This window comes from Podarcis gaigeae (genome assembly GCF_964106915.1).
Source record: "Podarcis gaigeae genome assembly, chromosome: Z".
NCBI lineage: Eukaryota > Metazoa > Chordata > Lepidosauria > Squamata > Lacertidae > Podarcis > Podarcis gaigeae.
The window spans coordinates 14,858,405-14,875,332 of record NC_139691.1 but is presented as its reverse complement, the minus strand read 5'-3'; the positions used below and the strand labels follow the sequence as shown (position 1 = coordinate 14,875,332).

The 16,928-nt window shown below is 47.9% G+C and overlaps 1 protein-coding gene across 7 annotated transcripts in view; it reads right to left on the bottom strand.

Moving 5' to 3' along the window:
• Window positions 1–16,928, bottom strand: part of RALGDS (ral guanine nucleotide dissociation stimulator) — a 94,948-nt gene that overhangs the window by 59,041 nt on the left and 18,979 nt on the right. The window contains exon 1 of one of the 7 annotated variants that reach the window (XM_083721373.1): window positions 12,085–12,581. The exons of 4 other annotated variants lie outside the window; for them this stretch is intronic. In XM_083721373.1, the coding sequence (XP_083577499.1) occupies window positions 12,085–12,180 (96 nt within the window). In that variant the 5' untranslated portion in view covers window positions 12,181–12,581. Of the gene's footprint in view, window positions 1–732; window positions 1,271–12,084; window positions 12,582–16,928 lie in introns of those variants that run through there. 2 more of the 7 variants (XM_083721372.1, XM_083721371.1) reach the window with 2 other exon arrangements.

The window sequence follows — 16,928 nt, the reverse complement described above, 5'->3', positions numbered from 1 at the left end:
GTTGTTGTTAGGATGAAATGGGGAAAGAGGCAGAGAATGACCCATATACTCACTCATGCACACCAGTAATGAAACAGATTAACACCATAAATTTAAAGCCCATCCAACACTCATTTAAAACGTAGGACTTCCTGCAAAGAATCCCGAGAACCTCGCCAAGCTACAATTCCCAGCATCCTTAAACTACAATCTTCAGGATTCTTTGTGAGCAGCCAGATATGCTTCAAATAGGTTTTAAATGTATGTATATGGAGTAGAATCAGAAACGGACCTAAATTACCAGTCGAAAGACAAAAAGGAAGGCGCCTCCTAGAGAAGCTACTTTCAAACAGCTTTGTTGGTGGGACCCCCAGCGCTACATTCACCCTTCCGCGTGCCCACGCTTAACACCAGAACTAGAAAACTTGGGATTTTGCGGTCGCGGTACAAAAAAGCGAAGAGAGATGCGGTCAGGCTTCACTCCTAAATTAAACATGTCTTGGAAACACGGCGGAGGCGGAGGGAAGAGAACTAGTCGTCTGGTTGGGAGCCCGTTACTACAAGCCTCTGCAGGCTTTTGCTTGGGCGCACGCCCCGTTGAGCGGAGGCTTACTCCCGAGTAAGCACGCACAGGCGGAATTTTTTTTACCTGAAATTCATGCAAAGCGAGCGAGACACGCCGTATAATCAACCCGCCACCTCCATCCCCGCGGCGCATGGGGCTCCCCACACCCCCAACACTTTGGTCTTTACCTCCAGCGGGGGCAGGTCCGGATCCAGCTGCGTGAAACTGTGCAAGACGACGGGGCTGGTGCTCTCGGCCGCCACTTCCAGCTTCACCCCGTCCCACAAGCTCCGGAACCGGCGGGAGCCTTCGAACATTTTCTCCGGGCTGAGGATGCCGCCGCGTCCGCCGCCGCCGCCTCCTCCTGCGGTGGCTGCGGCAGCGGCTGCTTTGGGGCGTTCATCCTGCAGGAGCTCTGACCACATGAGGTTCACCATGGAGCGGCGAGAATAGAGGGTTCAACTCCTGCTAACTTTCCATTATACTGAGCTAAAGGAGGAGGGGCGCCAGTTCACGAGCTCGGAGGGTCCCCTCTCCAAACTACGCGCACCTTGGGCTTGGGAGAGAGCGCGCGTTCTTTGCGCCTTTACGCCTGGAGCTCAGCAGCAAAGCGGCTCCTTCTCAAGTCATCATTCTCCACACTGGGGAAATTTGATCCGCCCACTCACAAGCCCTTATGTCACCCGCTTGGAAAGGGGTGGAGATAGAGTGAGAGAGCAAGATTGAAAAGGCGGTGTGGTGATGCTAGGGAGGCAAGCGAAAGCGGAACCAGAGCCTAGAGGCCTTTCCTCTTCTCATTCCCCTCCCGCTTGGAAGAGGCTAGGAAAGAAAGCAGAGGCGTGCCCTCTGCAGGCCGAGAAGGAGAGCGCCGCTGGAACTTTATTATTATTATTTTGCAGAGAGAGAGAGAAACGTTTATAATCCTAATATTAGTATTAACCACAACCTCACTCGTTCACTCACAGAAGCTGTGGCACTTTAAAAGGCTCAAGGATTTATTGCGGCAGCTGCTTTGCGCGCAGATGAATTGAAGGGTTATCACTGTGGCTTGGCAAATAGACACGGGTTTATTGAGAAGTAGGATGGAGGGTAAACAGAGGGGCCGAAAGGCCATCAGATGTAACGGAGGGAAGGCCCGTGACACGTGTAGGCAAAGCTCAAGTGTATACAAGATAAGCAGTTCTTAAATAAAGAAAAAACAGGCCTGCTATTTGCAATTTCTCTCCCCCCCCCCACTCCCCACTATAACCGTGAGGCTAAGGATAAGATTTCACATCTCAGAGAAGCCTGGATTCTTAAGCCACAGAAAGACGATGCTAACAATAAATCTGGATGTCGTTAAAGGTACAACACGGCTGTTTGTTACTTGATCTGCAGCAGACTAATAGGACAACCATAGCTTGTCAACTTTTCCCTTTTCTTGCGGGGAATCCTATTTAGAATAAGGGAATTTCCCTTAAAAAAAGAGAAATGTTGACAGCTATGAGGACAACCCTACTGGAAGCATGTGTTGTTGTTGTTGTTAACTGCTTGGCATTATTCTTATTGTTACTAATTATTAACAACAAATAGGAACTTCAACCAAATGTTACAACGTGGGATGCCCTCGTTCAGCGTTAGTGCCAGCCAGCCAGTCGTGCCTCTTCCAAGATGCTCCATTCCTTTGTATTCCACTCCCGTATTTCCTAGTTCCCCTCGCCTCTCCAGCATTCTGTGGTTGCGGAGCACGCGTCTTATGGCTGTGTGTGTGTGTGAGAGAGAGAGACCCCTTCTGTTTCTCCCCGTCTACATATTTTCTTCTTCTGCAGACCTCGGGATTTCCCGCCGAGCCTGTGTACTATTATTTCCCTCTCGTTTTTCCACGGTCTGCTTATCTATGTTTACTGTTTGTATGTTGATAAATGCCAAATGAATGTATCGAAAAACAAGCCGCTCCTCTATAAAGGCCAAACCACTGGTTTCCCACAGGGAACTGGATGCACACTACAAGAACAGGATACGTACTGGGCTAGATCTAGCCGCAAGGCTGTTCTTAGTGAGGTACAGACTCACCAGAGTTAAGAGTTGGGAAGGCAAAGAGTTAACCAAGCTGCCGCTTGAGTAATGATGATTGATCTTGAAACTTAGCAGCCTGCTGAGATGAAGGCAGGAAATCTCTCCATTGTTTTTCCCTGTGTTTGCAGATTCCAAGAGGACAATGGGAAGGGGCCCTCAGCAAGGCGATCTGCCAGCAGCTAATCCCTTCAGCTACTGAAGGATCTAGAGACCCTCTCCCCTAGTCTGCGTCTTGCTGGGGTCTCTAACAAGGTGCTCACCTTAGAGACTGATTGGGTTCGTTGTGGCATAGGTGTCTGTGGGCAAAATTCCCATCTGTGCCTGCAATGGTTAGAGAGGATGGCGTTGGAGGATGGTCACCAGCCCCCCATTCCTAACCTTAGACCAGGGGTCGGCAAGGTTGACCTTGTCTGGGCCAGTTCACTTAAGCAGACAACCCTACGTGGGCCAGATCGCGTGCACACCCACAATTTCCTGCGCCTGCACAGCTGTGATTTTCGGCATCTGTGCATGCGCAGGCGTGATTTTCAGCACCACAAAAGCAAGTCCCCGCTCCGCATGGCGCCGGTTTAGTGCAATGCGGGGGGACTCGCTGAGCCGCCTGCTTGGTTCAGGGGCGGCTCGTAGGCTGGTTAAACGACCCCCATGGGCTGTGTGTGGCCCATGGGCCTTAGGTTGCCGACCCCTGGTCTAGAGCAGGGGTCAACAAACTTTTTAAGCAGGGGGCTGGTCCACTGTCCCTCAGACTTTGGGGGAGGGGCGGACTATTGGGGGGGGGGGAGTGAACGAATTCCTATGCCCCACAAATAACCCAGAGATGCATTTTAAATAAAAGGGCACATTCTACTTATGTAAACGCACGCTGATTCCCGGACCGTCCGCGGTCCAAATTGAGAAGGCGATTGGGCCGCATCTGACCCCTGGGCCTTAGTTTGCCTACCCCTGCCTTAGACAGTAGCATTCCCTAGCAGTGGGGTGTGGCGGTTAGTGTCAGACTAGGACCTGGGATATCAGGGTTCAAATTTCCACTCCGCTATGAAGCTCACTGGGTGACCTTGGGCAAGTTACTACCTCTCTCGGCCTAACTTACCTCACAGGGTGGTTGTGGGGATTGAGAGGGAGGACTTTGCATGTCGCCTTGGGCTCCTTAGAGAAAAAGGTGAGCTATAAATAAACACATAAATGAGATGAAAGAATGTCTCTGTTTAGAGACATACAAAATGACTCCTATGTATGATTGCCTAGGAATTATGTGTTATCATAGGCTCCCTTCCCTGTATCAAATTTTACCATTTCTTTTCTGTTTTCTCAAGAAAGTTGACATTCTGAATTTTTATACTGTATACACTGATCTGAACTGTCTTAGGCAACATACACATTTAAAGCACACACACCTCAAGAATCCTGGGAAGTACATTTCACCCCTTGCAGAACAATCTCCAGCACTCTTAATATACTACAGTTCCCAGGATTCTGAGAGAGAGAGAAATCTTTAAATATTTGGTGTGTATGCAGCCTTAAACAGTTACTAAAATCAGGCCAAAGTTGGGCGCTCTCCTCTAGGTGATTCCACAAAGGAGATAAGCCCCAGTTTTAGGATTTAAAGCAGCTTAGTCCACTGACTTCAACAAGATTAAACCCAGATCCATTGCCTTAACAAGTTATTGGATCAGGGAACTCTCCTAACTACTCTCTCCCAAGCTTGGCCACTGTTTCAAGCGGGGGAGGGGGAGAGAGACATGTAGGATGAATGAGTTTTTGATAAAAATTGCCCTTTGAAGTACAGCCAGAGAGCAAATCCACAAGATTCCAGGCCACCCCAATTATTTTGCCACTCCCTCTTGCCTGCACGAGGAGGAAAGTAGCACGAAAATCTAAAATAACTCATGCTTTGCTGAAGGAAGGGCCGTAGCTCAGTGGCAGAGCATCTGCTTTGCATGCAGAAGGTCCCAGGTTCAATTCCCAGCATCTCCAAATAGGGCTGGGGGAGACCCATCTGACGCTGCTGCCAGTCGGTGAAGAGAATACTGAGCTAGATGCACCAACAGACTTACAAGGTAGATTCCTATGCTGGTTTGTGTGTATTTTAAAACAGTCTTTCACCTCCTGTGACATCTTCCTCTTCTTTACACCCTTCAATTTCCCTCTCTGCCTTGCGAGATACAATTGGATGGCATGTGGCATGGGAAGCGCTTCTGCCAGAAATTGGCTGGATCCCTGTCCACATATAATTCTGCCCACAAAATATCAACCCTGCCCACATTGGATAGCTCCACTAATAATAATGTCACGTGAGTTGCTTCTGGATCTGATGTGGCCTTGGGTGTGGCTCCATGGGCCTTTTACTTTGTACTGCCCACAATCCATTATGTACCTACCTGAATGAAATAATGCAGGAGTGAAGAACCTCTGATCCAGAGGGCCAAATCTGGCTCTCCAGGTTTCTCTGTCTAGCCCCTGGAACTTCCCCAAGCCATATCTTCCTTGAGTGTGTTTGCCTGGCTGGAATGTGCTCTTAAACTTTGATAAGGATTCCTGCTTCCTTGGATGAAAGATAGAAAGGAGTGCGTGTGTGTGTGGAAGTTTGCTTTTGTTTAATATCTGTGTTCTGCTTTTCTATCAATAGGGCCAGTGCTTTTTTCGGGGGTACTAAAGGATAACAGTACTGGCACCTCCCCCCCCATGTTAAAAATGTGGCACTTACTTCATGGTGAGTACTGATGCTTTTTTTTTTCTTTTAAAAAAGAGCTTTAAATAAGATAACATTTGCACTTTAATGTGGTATCATGGAGCTTTAAATGTAAACAGTCATGGCTTCCTCCCCCCCCACCCCGCCTTAAGTCCTGAGAGTTGTTTGGAGACCCCTCCTCCGCTCCCAGAGCTACAATTTCCAGAGCAATTTAACAGCCAATCCCTCTTCACAGGGAACTCAGAGAACTATGGCTCTGGCAGGGGGAAGAGGGGACCACCTAACAACTGCCAGTACCATTAATAAACCACAGCTCCCAGAATCCTTTGAAGGAAGCTATGACTGTTTAAAGCGACATCATCGTGCTTTAAGCTCAGGGTGTGAACATGGCCTTAAACAAAAAGTAAATAAATCCCACAAATAATTAATACAATCTCAAAAAGTTAACATCTCATTACGAGAGAGAGGGAGAGAGAGAAAAAGAGAGATTCATAGCAATGTTCCCAAAAGGTTCCAGGAACTAAGGAGCATGACATGGCAGGGTGAATCAGCAGCTGGCAGAGAGCTCCTTGCTGAGACAGCACTCTAGTGGTGCTGGCTTTGCCGAGAAAAGATGATCTCTTCCTGGCTTCACCACTCATTTCTTCCTCCTCCCCGTCCCCCTTCCTGCTATCTTGTCCTCTCACATCTTTATACAACAGTTGTATAATCACCTATTATTGGGAGCGCAGCGAAGCAAGTTACAACTTCCACCAGCTCAGGATGGAATGGAAGGATTCATGTCAAATCCTGTCTCTGCAACACCAACTTTGTCAGGGTTGATTCCCAAAGAATGCGCGCTCTCTCTCTCTCTCTCTCTTCCCTTATCCTTCCCATCCTGAACAGCCAGGATGGCTGTCTTCTACCTGCACTATCAGAGGCAGCCAGTCACTGAATTCCAGTTGCTGGGAATCACAAGTGGGGAGAGTGCTGCTGCTTGCAGGTTTCCCTTTGGGGCATCTGGTTGGCTACCGTGAGAACAGGATGCTGGACCAGATGGGTGTTTGGCCTGATCCAGCAGCCAGGCTTTTTTGATGTCCTTATGATTCAGGGTGTAGCTGTTACCATTTTCTCTTTCTGGGGCATTCTACCAGCCTCATCATGTGGAAGAATGGGACTATGGATGAAGCAAAGAGCCTCATTCCAACTTTTGGCATTAGTTCAACCAAAAGTTGGTCTCATTCCACATTCCACATTAATCTGCATTTTAAAAATAATCCTTAGAAAAATGTGTGTCTAAATACAGGTAACGCGAATCTCATGCTCCTTTAGGCAGTGCTTTGCGGACCTGGTTTTGGGAAGTTGACATGAGGGTCTGGGAGGGTCCTAGAGCAGGGTCGGCAACCTGTGGCCAGTGGGCCACAGGCTGCCCACGGGGGTCGTTTAAATGGCCCACGAGCCACCCCTGAACCGAGCCACCCGCTTGGCAAGTCCCCACATGCTGTGCTGAACCGGCACAGTGCAGAGCGGGGACTCGCTTGCATAGTGTTGGAAATTGTGTCTGCACATACTCAGGCATCAAAAATCGCCTCTGCAGAGATGCCCAAAACCACATCTGCGCAGATGCGATCCAGCCCACAGAGCGATCTCCACAGGAGTGAACCAGCCCAGGTGAGGTGAACTTTGCCGACCCCTGTCCTAGAGCCTTTGCACCTCCTTCTCAAAGGCCAGTAAGTGAGGCTTCTCACTTACCTCCCACAAGATTCACAGAGCCCTCCTTCTTGGTGGTAGGGCTGTGTGTTTCCGGGTGTTCCTGGCTTTATGTGATTTTGTGTTTATGTGTGGACCCACACATGCAAGTTATCCATACATTCTCTTTCAAGATATGCATTTTTAATATTTATTTTGAGATACTCTGAGCATTGGAACTTTTGAGGAATGTGAAATATATGTGAAGTAATTAGGTAGGTTTTGATCTGCTCAGCAGGCACAGATCAGATCAGTTAGCATCAGAATACAGAAAGCTGGATTCCTCAACCATCTTTAGATGGAACTGGTCCATGTATATTCAACATGGAAATCTGCAATAATTTGTGAGTGGTTGGCAGCAGCTATTCTCATAGAACCATAATATCCCCTTGTCTGATCACTTGGAGGTAATTTCTGCTCGCCCTCGGCAAATGACTCTTAAAGCCTGCATGGTTTACCTGGAAAACCTAAGCATTAATTTGTGGGCTCCGGCACTGAACCAGGTTTAACTGGCTCCAGAGTTTTGCTGGGTGAGAATTAACATCCCACAAACTAATGGTGATCTCGCCCTACTTGACATGCTGTAAATATACCACCCAGCACATTCTGATCCCAAACCAGAAGGATGGTCTCTGGCTCTACCTATCTATCTGTGTAGAAAGCCGCAGCACTTTGTTATGGCAGCAAGACCATCCAATGTTGTGGTAAGAAAGGCATAGCCAAGCCACACTTCAGCCAGACAGGTGTGCTGTCATCAGCAACTTGCCAGGTATCCTCCCAGCTGCCATGATCTCAGCCAGCCAGAGCCCAAGAGGTATTGCTAATGATAGCTTTTGTAAAAAGTTGCTTTTATTTATAGTAACAGTTTCATTGTGTGGTGTTTGATAGCCCTTTGGGTGGCTTAGGGCTTGACCCACCCTGTCTCCCAAACAGGGAGTTATGGGTCGATTAACTCTTTGTTGGGCTTTTAGTGATGTCATGCTGTTATGCATTATGTTTTTGTCTTACAGAGCAGGGCGGGCGGGGGAGGGAAAAGCACGAATTGCAGAAGGACATAGGAAGCTTCTTTATAGATAGAGTAAGACCATTCTAGTTCAGTATTCTGTACACTTACTGGCAGCAGCTCCTTAGGATTTCCAGACAAGGCGTCTCTTTCCCAGCCCTACCTGCAAACGCCACTGGGGATCAAACCTTCTGCTCTGCCACTAAATTACAGACCTCCTCCAAAAATAACATAAGGTTCCAGACCTCATGGTTCTAAACAAAGGGCTAATATAAATATGAACCAGTCTTATACTGAGTTAAACTGATCAGCTCATCTAGCTCAGTACTGGCAACACTGTCTGGCAGCAGCTCTGCAGGATTTGGGGCAGGAGCCTCTCCCACCCCTGGGCCTGGAGATGCTGTTGGGGATGGAAACTGGGACATTTTGCATGCCTAAGGGCCATATTCCTTTGTGGACAACCACCCAGGGGCCACATGACCTGTGGCAGGCCAGAACAGAAGGCACATGTGGGCCAAACAGCTAATGCGATTTTTAAATTCTTGTACAATATGTAAATTTCTGCACACACAGCTTTCTCTCTACCTTCCATCCAGGCATGCATCCTTCCAGGGGCCACTTGCTAGTGGTCGGCAGGGCCAGAGGCAAAAGTGAGTGGAGCAAATAATGTGAATTTATGAAGCAGGTGAGGGGTGTGGCTCCAGAGGGGGCATGGCCTATAGACAGTCCCAAAAAGCCAGAGAGAGAGGCCTTGATGACCACACTGGCCCCTAGACCTGATGTTTCTCCTCTGTTTGTCCTGCCAGCTTTCCCCACCCTTGCATGATGAAGTGCTTCTGCAAGAATAGGATGCTTCCTTTTATGATGTCACACTATTTTCTCATCTGGCTCATTGTCATCTATTCTAACTGGAAGTGGGTGTATGGGGTGTCCCTGTTGCCCTTTCCAGTGAACTGGAGATGCCAGACATTGAATCTAGCTCCTTCTGCCTGCATATTTCTCTCACTCCTCTAATTTCATCTATTAAAGGAGGACCCTCGTAGCAAAACACAGGCCCCACCTGCATAATACATTTAGAGAAGTATCATACCACTTTAAAGAGTCATGGCTTCCCCCTCCCCCCCCCGCGCCACCCCAAAATAACCCTAAGACCCTTGTAGTTTGTACAGGGTGCTGAGAAATGTTAGGAGACCAGCTATTCCCTCCTCACACAGAGCTACAATTCCCAGGGTGGTTCAACAATAAACCCCTCTTCCCAGAGAACTCTGTACAGCCAAACCAAAAGTCAAAGGTTTTCATATGCCCTGTGCCAAAACTGATCTTGTCCTGCATTGGCTGCTTGCCATATTTCACATGGTATTTTTACAGAGCCAATTCAGAGAGAGGGCAAGAATAATTGCCCTCCCTCTGAATAGGTGCATGGAAATCTTAGTGTTTCTACTCTTGATGTGGGGGAGAGATATTCGCTTCCATTCTAATTTTCACCTGCCAAAACAATACATGAATCAGAACATAGAGTCATCCTTTGAAATTCCTTCTCTGAATTTTGCAATGCAGTTGTCCAGTCATGTCATGCATTTAAAAAATGCACATGGTAAAGTAAAGTGTGCATTAAAAAAAGCATACATTATTAAAAGTAGCAATGTCATGTTTGGGGAAATGCCATGCAAAAATGTGTTTACATTCTGAGGATAGCACGTAAAGACAGAATCGCACAAAGTCAAAACACATTGGGTTCAATAGCGGGTGGGACTGCTAATGCCAAAGTCTTTTTTCCTGGACACCCACCCTCTTTCTGCTACCTCCTTTTTTGCCAAGTGTGTAAAGCTGAATTGCGAGTTACCTGCATTCAGTAAAATTCCATACAAAAAAGGAAGAATTCACACTAAAATGCTGATGAAAGTATTTTCTTCTTCTTCCTGTATACATAAAAATGTAAGGCTGTCATCATGCTACAGTTGCACTACAGGTCGCCCAAGCGAGCTTTTTAACAGCTGGGGAAGGTGCTCCACAAAGCAGTTTGGCAAACTGTAAAGTACTTTCCCCTCCTTCAAAAGGGATTGCGATTGTGGGAAACTGTGAGGGGATAGGTTGGGGGTAGGTGAAGTGGATGAGGAGGGGGTTTGGGGGACAGGCAGTTGGCAAAGGGGCTGGAGGGGAGGCGGGGTTGGCAAGCGGAACAAGCAGGAATCGTAGCCCCTAGGTTTTGTTTTGTTTTTTCAAATCAAAAACTGAATTTCAGATTGGAAAAACGAGAAACTGAAATGGACACATTCACTTCCTCCTGCCCCGATGCTGGCCATGCCTTTCCTGAAAAGCACACTATGTGTGTTTATGCAGAGCACTCATGGAGTCATATTGCACTCCCCTCTTCCCGAAGTTTACTGAAATGCATGGTTTCCCTCTGTCACCACCACCACCTCCTGACACCTGTCCCCACCATTACAATGACATGGATTTTTGCAAGTTAATAACCATGATAGATCTGGGGCTGGAAGTAGCTGGATTCCATATAGCAGTAACCAGTAGAATGCTGCAAAGCTTGGAGGAGAGTCCAGCAGAGGATCCAGCAAAAAGAAAGTAATTTATAGCTCTGCCTGGAGGGACAATTCTGCTCTGCGGACATAATTCCACTTCTGAAATTCTACTCCCTCAACCACCCTGTCTTGGCCCATCTCCAAGCAGCTCAAACGGGAATGCTCCCAAGTGCTGCAGAAGTAAATAGTGACACTCGGCACACTCAGGGGGAAATAGGCAAAGCTAGGTAGTAGAGAGCATTTACTCTGCATGCAAAAGATCCCAGGTTCAAATCCCAATGACATCTCCAGGTATGCTGGGAGGGACCCACTGCCTGAAACCCTAGAGAACCTCTGCCAGTCAGTGTAGACAGTACTGAGTTGGATGCAGCAATTGTCTGACTTGGTATAAGGCAGCTAGCTACTTAAATCAGCTCTCAGTTTCAGAAACATGAGGACTGGAACCTCACTATTGTTAGGGCAAGGGGCTGTATTCCATGATAGAGCATCTGCTTTGCAGGTTCCATCTCCAATGGCATCTCTAGGTCTGAGAAAGACACCCCCCCCCCGTCTGACACTTGAATGGGCACTACCAGTGACAGCTATCAAGAGACTGAGCTAGGCAGACCAATGAGGGTTTGACTTGGTGCAAGGCACATTCGTGGTTTCCATAATCTACGGCACACTTCAGGTAGTGACTACAAACCTAGGAAGCTCTTGAAGAAACCTTTCCAGTGGCTTTCTTTCCTTTCTTTTCTAAGAGAGTAAAGCCATATCTCTCATACGACGGCACTTCAAAGCAGAACAACACCTGCTGTTACAGAGGTCCACGCTACCCCTCAGAGCTTCTTGGTAATTTTCTAAGTTAACGTTGGCCAAGAGGCATGGTGCTTTGGGCAAATGCTGCATGGGGCATCAGAGCAAGTCAAATGGAGCGGGAGGTGGATCTAACTGAGAGGGAATATCTTTTACCCAAGAGCATGATGCACATCCACCAATATGTATATGAAATTTTGATTTTCCATCACTCCACCCAAAATTCATAAGCCATGTGCATCTGGCCAATGGCCCATCCAGTCCAGCACCCTGTTCTCACAGCTGCCAGCCAGATGCCCATAGGAAACCAGCAAGCAGGATCTGAGTGCAAGAGCCCTCTCCCCTCCTGTGGTTTCCAGGAACTGGCATTCAGAAGCACTGCTGCATCTAACGGTGGACAGCCATTGTGAACAGCAGCTTTCAATAGCCCCTCTCCTCTATGAATTTGTCCAGTCCTCTTTTAAAGCCACTCAAGTTTATGGCCATCACTGCCTCCTGTGGGAGCGAGTTCTACAGCTGTCTGAAGAAGTCCTTTCTTTGATCTGCCTTGAATCTTTCAACATTCAGCTTCAAGATTCAACTATTAGAACTCAGGAACCCTCTGAGACAGAAAGAAAACCAGGCAGTGGAACGAGCCCTTTGCCACCCCAAAGCACCCAGAGTCTCTGCAGCCCAAACTCTGCCGCCACTACCACCCCAAAGCTCCCCCACCTAGCACGTGGGCAATACTCACGTCGTCGTCCTGCACGCTCAGGGGAATATCCAGCATGCACATCTGGAAGGGCTGCACAAGCGCCTTCTGCATATTGAACAAAGGTTTGGCCTCCATCTTCCAGCAGGGTGAGAGACTCTCCTCCTCCTCCTTCTGTCCACCTCCCAGAGTTCTGGCTTTTCTCCAGCCAAAGTCCTCCGGGTCCCTGCAGCTGATACCCTTACTGCCGTGGAAGCATCTTCATCAACGAGATGCTGTGTCTGTAACTGCTGCAAGCGAAGGTTTCCTCTTATTTCCTCTCCTTGGCAAATCAAAGGGGAGTCAGCAGGGAGAGGTTTCCGTGTGCGTGTCCAGGCGCAAAGACAAACACACACACACACACGCAGAGAGAGAGGGAGAGCCCCCTCTCTGGGCAAAGCGTGTAGGGTGCTCCCCTTTCGTCTCACACCCACTTCCCGGCTGCCCTGCCGTCCCTTCGCTCTGCTGCTGCTCAAGCACCTACTGCATGCAGCTCCCTGTACTCATCTACATGCCTGGCACTTGCATCGCACCAAGACGTTGCAATGTCTGCCTCCAAAGGCACAACAGGTTTGGGTGTCCCCCCCCCCCCCGCCTTCAGTTGGCTGTTGGAAGTCTGCGGCAACAGACCCAGCGGTTTCCCCGCAGTCCTCCGTTGCAGGCAAAAGCAGGAGAGCTGGAAAGGGGGTCGAGGGGAGGGGTGGTCGACGCAGCCACCATCACCCGCGGCCCCCACCATTCTCCGCAGTGCATCCTTTTATTGTTTTCCAAAGGATCACATCCTTAGATCCCAAGGGCACCATGGTGAGTGGGGAGAGAAGATTGAATAATTCATACCTGTTCAAGGCCAGGGAGATTCCCGAATACGGTGCATTGTCCACACAAAAAAAATGTACGTGTTATTCGCACCCAGTTTTGTAAACACGCACTGCATTTGCAAATGGCACAGATGCCTTCATCGTTCGGTCTCAAGCAGGGATGAAGGAACTGATCGCCCTCCAGATGTTGCCAGATTATGGCTAGGGATACATTCAGTTCAGTTTGAATTTTAATGAGAAGCTACAAGGATTCACAGTTTCTCAAATAATATGCAAACCAAACCAAACCTCAGCAACCCTTCAGAATTCACACTCTTCCAAATTTTGCAGTGTGGTTTGCCAACCGAAGAATGTTTACAAAAATGCCTCATCTTAGGGGAAAGTGACATAGAATTGACTATATTAGTTAAAATAACATATAAAATGCAGTATATTAAGGCAGCAGTCATCAACCTTTTCAGACCTAGGACCCACTTCTAACCCAAACATGTATTTGGAGACCCATTTATTAATCTTCCACTATATATTTGCATGGTGGCAATGCTCCTGCTGTGCCCAGCCTTGGATCAGGCTATGACTCACTAACGGGTCCCTACACACCAGCTGCATTAGGAGAAATCACTTGCAACATGTTTATTAAGAGAAATTGCACTGAAATGCTGGCAGTTTTAGAAAATAATGAATTCACAAACTGATGCAAAAACATGGCGATCTCAGCTTAAGATTGCAAAAAGGAGAAGCTGAAATTGACATATTTGTCCACCCTTTAGCTACAACTCCCATCATCCCAGACCATTAACCATGAACATAAGAACAGCCTGGCTGCTGGATCAGGCCAATGGGCTACCTAGTCCAGCATCCTGTTCTTACACTAGCCACCAGGTGCCCCCAATGAGAAGACTGCAAGCAGAACCTGACTGCAACAGTGTTATTCCTATTTGCAGTTCTCTACATTTGGTATACAGAGGAGATAGAACTAAGAAATTCCCTGCTGGATTGGGCCAGAAACTCACAGAGGATAGCATCCTGCCTTTGCAGTGACCAACCAGCAGGGGCCAAGTGCAACAGCACTCTCCCCACTCGCGATTCTCAAGATTCGTACTTGATGTTATCCACTACAGACTTGGCTTTCTAACCACTAGACCACAATAGGTAATTGACATACCCATTTCCCAGCTGGGAAACTGAGGCTGAGAGAGTGACTTGCCTAGTGCATGTTCCAGAACGGGAATTCTGATCCCAACTACTGATTATGCCTCCCCACAACTTGAAAGCGCAATTTGTTTGCTCAGAAGCGATTTCTATTGTGTTTCAGTGGGACTAACTCCCAGGTAAAGTGGTTGCATAGGACTGCAGTCTTAATGAGAATGTTGCCGGATTTCTGTCATCAAATGCATTGTTATGATCCACAGGCTGTTTCCTCTCCCTGTTACATACTTTCGTGTCAGAGGGCAGAATCAAAAGGTTTTTAAGCAAGGGGGCTATGGAAACAAACTTGGCCAAAAGCAACAAGGGGCACTTGTTTTGAGGAAATCCCCACCCCTTCTGAATTGTCTGGGGGCTCTAAGCATCCTTCTTCCAAGGTGGGTCAGTGGGAAGGGGATAGAACATAATCCTGTCCAGGAGCCAAGCAGTGCAATTGGCAAATTTGTTTTTCATTGTCTGACCTGAACATGCTATAAAAAGATGTAGTTGGGCACGGAATCCACTCAGTCACTATTCTGTTATAACCACTGTTCTGCATGGTAAACAGTTTGGTTAGCAACAAACCTTTTGTATAGTATATTAATGGGCCCAATCCATTCATTGGAGTGGAGGCTGGTCTATTAGGACAACTGAGGGAACTGCCCCACCAACCTTAGTCTGCTCTCAGCCAGCCCCCACCTACCTGCTTTCTTTCTTACAACCAGTCCAGGGGGTGGCCCTGCCTATCAGCTTCCTCCTCCTTAGTGTAAGTGTTGCCCCTTGAACTTCTCAGGAGGAAAGAGGATGGGGAGAAAACTAGAACTAGTTGGCTCTGCCTGCCATTGGCCCTGGTGTCGCCTACTGTTGGGCTCCCTGCCTTCTGCCCTACCTCCCTCGCAACGGGTACCAACCATCACAGAGAGCACCTGCTCCCACACCATCCTGCTTGCACCTTAAGTTCTGTTTCAGATGGTCTCCCAGTGTGCCCATCCCCTAGGTTGGTGTGGTTGGGTGGCCAACAAGGGAAAGGTCCTTCTCTATGGTGGTTCCACAGCTACCAGAGGTTCCAGCTTAACCAAGAGATTCAAATGACAAGAGATTCTAAGTAAACATTAGGGAAAGCTTCCTGGTGGCAAGGCACTTTCCACAGTGGAACAGACTTTCTCGGAAGGTGGTGGACTCTTCTTCATTGGAGACTATGAAACAGAGGTTAGGTGTCCATCTTTCAGGGAGTCTTTAGATGTGATTCCTGAATTGCATAGGGGTGGTCTTGATGGTTCCTGGGGTCCCTGCAAATTCTACAATCTATGATTATATGACAATGGGTGGAGTGTTGGATCTCCCACAAAAGTGGGAGACCATTCACACGCTCAACCATCAGTAGGTTGCTGAGTGATGTGCATTTGTGTGCGAACTGGGCCTTTCTCAAGGGCAGAGGAAGGGGGTGGAGGGTGAGTAGGGAACCAAATAGATCTGCTAGTCCACTCCAAGTCGTAATCCCCAATGGAATATTGCCATGCTGTCCAGAATATGCATGCAAAATTAATCTGCAATCAAGACCTTACACAATGCTGGCTGTCCTCTTAATAGGTACAGACACCAGTTAGCAATGCAAAACAAACAGATAACGACCATTAAAGAAGGGGGAAAACACATTAGGTTTTTCTCAGGGATTCAGAAGCATGATTAGCACTTGCTGGAGGAGGGGGGCTTTTTACCCACCCCCATCCAAAGCCAAACAGCACCAAAATATCTTACAGACATCGGCAGTGGCTGCTGCTGCTGCTGCTGCTGCTGCTGCTTCAGCTCCAGGAAAGAAAAAAATGCAGACAGCTTTGGGTTTCCCCAGTTCCCCTCCATCCGCCAGGCGAGTACCATGTACTGTCTCCATGGAGACAGCCACATGCGAAGTTGCTTTGCTGATGGAGCACACTACAATGCAGGATACGGTCCCCTTGTGTACAATAAGATCAGTTGGTTTGCAGGTGGTGGTAGGGAATCTCTAGGAGGCTGTAAAGATGCTGATTTGGAGAGCACAGCCAGCAGCTAAATTCCTCGTTTAACACCTCTAATGACTAGGCTTCCAGGCTTAAATGGATTTAATCAGTAGATCAGCTATGGTGAATCTCAGGCCTGCCAGGTTTCTGCATTTGGTCCGCAAGGCAGCTTCAAAGAAGCCATGCCACAGCTGTCCTGCACACCATTTGCAGTACAGTTTAGCATCAGAGGTGAGATGGGAACAAACTGAAAAAAGAGCCAGTATAGTGTAGTGGTTGGAGAGTTGGACTAAGACATGGGAGAGACCAGGGTTCAAATCTTCCTCCCTTGGCCACGAAGCTCAGTGGGTTCCCTCAGGCCAGTCACTGCCTCTCTCATCCTAACCTACCTCACAGGGTGGTTGTTCTCGGGATGACACGAGGAGAGAACCATTAGACACCATTTTGAATCGAGATGTGAGACTGAACCTTTCAGAACCGCACTTATTTTAACCAACTTTTGTGTGATCGTTCCTGAGATCAAGACACAGTTTTTTATCTATGTTTGTATACAGTCGGATAGCATTCTGAATCAACTGTGCTGGTTTTAACCACTGATCTTTTGGTTTCTTAGAACAACTGAGCAAAGTTTAGAAGTCACCTTGGCAATTACATGGCACATAAATAAACAAATCATATCTCAAAAGGCAAGGGCTGGTCCCACTCTTGCTTATTTCAATCTGATGGATCCTGGGAACTGAAGTTGCTGGGGAGTGCAGCTTCATGAGGGGGGAAACTACAGTTCCCAGGATAAATGTATGGCAAGCATGCAGCCAAAGCACAATCCCTTTGCATCCTTCCTGATAAC